The sequence below is a fragment of the Perca flavescens genome, chromosome 19 (genome assembly GCF_004354835.1).
Source record: "Perca flavescens isolate YP-PL-M2 chromosome 19, PFLA_1.0, whole genome shotgun sequence".
Taxonomy (NCBI): domain Eukaryota; kingdom Metazoa; phylum Chordata; class Actinopteri; order Perciformes; family Percidae; genus Perca; species Perca flavescens.
This window is the reverse complement of record NC_041349.1, coordinates 1,978,856-1,981,355: the sequence shown is the minus strand read 5'-3', so window position 1 is coordinate 1,981,355 and position 2,500 is coordinate 1,978,856. Positions and strand designations below refer to the sequence as shown.

The following is a 2,500-nucleotide window of genomic DNA, read 5'->3' as shown; positions in this document are numbered from 1 at the left end:
CTGCTACATAGTAATGGACTATATTGTCCACATTCTTTGACTGTCCCTTGTTAGCATTTATATATTTATTAATTATTATTGTTTTATCCTCATCTCCTCTCACAAGTAAACACAGATTAAGATCAGCTTTGTTTCTACAGTGTGTGTCTCATTAGAACTACGATTTAAGGGTTAGATCTTCTTAGTGAGCCTAGAATACGTAAAGAACTACAGAAACCATGATCAATCACACACCGTATGTAAAGAACTACAGAAACCATGATCAATCACACACCGTACGTAAAGAACTACAGAAACCATGATCCATTACACATGAGTATGACTATCTAACGTGTAGAAACAGAGTCCAGAGGCAGGTAGAGAAAAATATGTGGTTTATTTTGTAGAAAAGCTGCTTCACCTTTTAAAAAGTCTGACTGAAGTTAGACCAGGTTCTAGTCTGACTGAAGGTAGACCAGAGTCTAGTCTGGCTGAAGTTAGACCAGGTTCTAGTCTTCTTGAAGTTAGACCAGGTTCTAGTCTGGCTGAAGTTAGACCAGATCCTAGTCTGGCTGAAGGTAGACCAGATCCTAGTCTGGCTGAAGTTAGACCAGGTTCTAGTCTGGCTGAAGTTAGACCAGGTTCTAGTCTGGCTGAAGTTAGACCAGATCCTAGTCTGGCTGAAGGTAGACCAGATCCTAGTCTGGCTGAAGGTAGACCAGATCCTAGTCTGGCTGAAGGTAGACCAGGTTCTAGTCTGGCTGAAGTTAGACCATATTCTAGAGGAACCAAGTACTGCAACATTAAGTCTCTCATCTTTCCTTCACCCTTTTATCTTCTCCTTTGATCTTTTCTTCAGACACTAATCTATTAAATAACTTGTTTGTTTCTGTTTATTCAGCTGAAACGCAACAATTTATGTACATATTTCACATTAAAACCCTGCTAACAAGTAGGAGGAAGGAGGGAAGGAGGTGGGGAAGGAAAGAAGGAAGGAAGGAAGGAGGTAGGGAAGGAAAGAAAGAAGGAAGGAAGGAAGGAAGAAGGTATAAAAGGAGGAAGGAGGTAGGGAAGTAAAGAAGGAAGGAAGGAGGTAGGGAAGGAAAGAAGGACGAAGGAGGTAGGGAAGGATAGAAGAAAGGAAGGAGGTAGGGAAGGAGGGAAGAAAGGAAGGAGGTAGGGAAGGAGAGAAGGAAGGAAGGAGGTAGGGAAGGAAAGAAGGAAGGAAGGAGGTAAGGAAGGAAAGAAGGAGGTAGGGAAGGAAAGAAGGAAGGAAGGAGGTAGGGAAGGAAAGAAGGATGAAGGAGGTAGGGAAGGAGAGAAGAAAGGAAGGAGGTAGGGAAGGAGAGAAGAAAGGAAGGAGGTAGGGAAGGAGAGAAGGAAGGAAGGAGGTAGGGAAGGAAAGAAGGAAGGAAGGAGGTAAGGAAGGAAAGAAGGAGGTAGGGAAGGAAAGAAGGAAGGAAGGAGGTAGGTAAGAAAGGAAGGCAGGAAGGAAGTAGGGAAGGAAGGAAGGAAGGAGGTAGGGAAGGAAGGAAGAAGGTAGGGAAGGAGAGAAGAAAGGAAGGAGGTAGGAAAGGAAGGAAGGAAGGCGGTAGGGAAGGAAGGAAGGAGGTAGGGAAGGAGAGAAGAAAGGAAGGAGGTAGGGAAGGAAGGAAGGAGGGAGGGAAGGAAGGAAGGAGGTAGGGAAGGAGAGAAGAAAGGAAGGAGGTAGGGAAGGAAGGAGGTAGGGAAGGAAGGAAGGAAGGAGGTAGGGAAGGAAGGAAGGAAGGAAGGAGGTAGGAAAGGAAGGAAGGAAGGAGGTAGGGAAGGAAGGAAGGAAGGAGGTAGGGAACAGACCAGCCAGCTGAGACCAACAGGTCTAAGATCAGAGACTAACTTCAGTCAGACCAGCCAACAGGAATCAATAACTGATATCTGATCAGCTTCACTAAACAGGAAGTAAAAAAACACAGAGAGAAGAAAAACAGCTCAGATTTAAACTCCACAGGAACAGGTGTGTGTGTGTGTGTGTGTGTGTGTGTGTGTGTGTGTGTGTGTGTGTGTGTGTGTGTGTGTATTTTGGGGGCGGGGTCATGATGGCGGTGTGTCCCCTCCCGGCTCCTCCTCAGGGTCAAAGGTCATCACATCCCCTGCCTGATGCTCTGGATGATCTGGAAGATGGCTGAGAAACACACACACACACACACACACACACACACACACACACACACACACACACACACACACACACACACACACACACAGAGAGGATGTTAACTTACCAACAGGTCATTGTGTGTGTGTGTGCGTGCGTGCGTGCGTGCGTGCGTGTGTGTGTGTGTGTGTCTGTAGATCTACCGTGTGGTGTTCAGGGCCCAGTACGTATGGATTCTGACCACCATACACAGACAAACACTGATGTTTTTATGCGGCACTTTTGTTTTTTTAAATTGCGGTGGAATATTTGGGATATTTATGCAATTTTATGCGATGAAATTGCAGGAACTTGCAAAAACTGCAGTTTTGATATATATATATATAT

At 45.2% G+C, this 2,500-nt stretch overlaps 2 protein-coding genes across 2 annotated transcripts in view; both read right to left on the bottom strand.

Annotated features, from left to right (window-relative positions):
* The window catches only part of LOC114546103 (zinc finger protein 721-like), a 1,066,380-nt gene that overhangs the window by 94,321 nt on the left and 969,559 nt on the right, over nucleotides 1-2,500 (bottom strand). The window lies entirely within an intron of this gene.
* The window catches only part of LOC114545283 (stress-associated endoplasmic reticulum protein 1), a 6,669-nt gene continuing 5,898 nt past the window's right edge, over nucleotides 1,730-2,500 (bottom strand). The window contains exon 3 of the mRNA XM_028563579.1: nucleotides 1,730-2,140. Coding sequence (XP_028419380.1) covers nucleotides 2,100-2,140 — 41 coding nt within the window. The 3' untranslated portion in view covers nucleotides 1,730-2,099. The remainder of the gene's footprint in view (nucleotides 2,141-2,500) is intronic.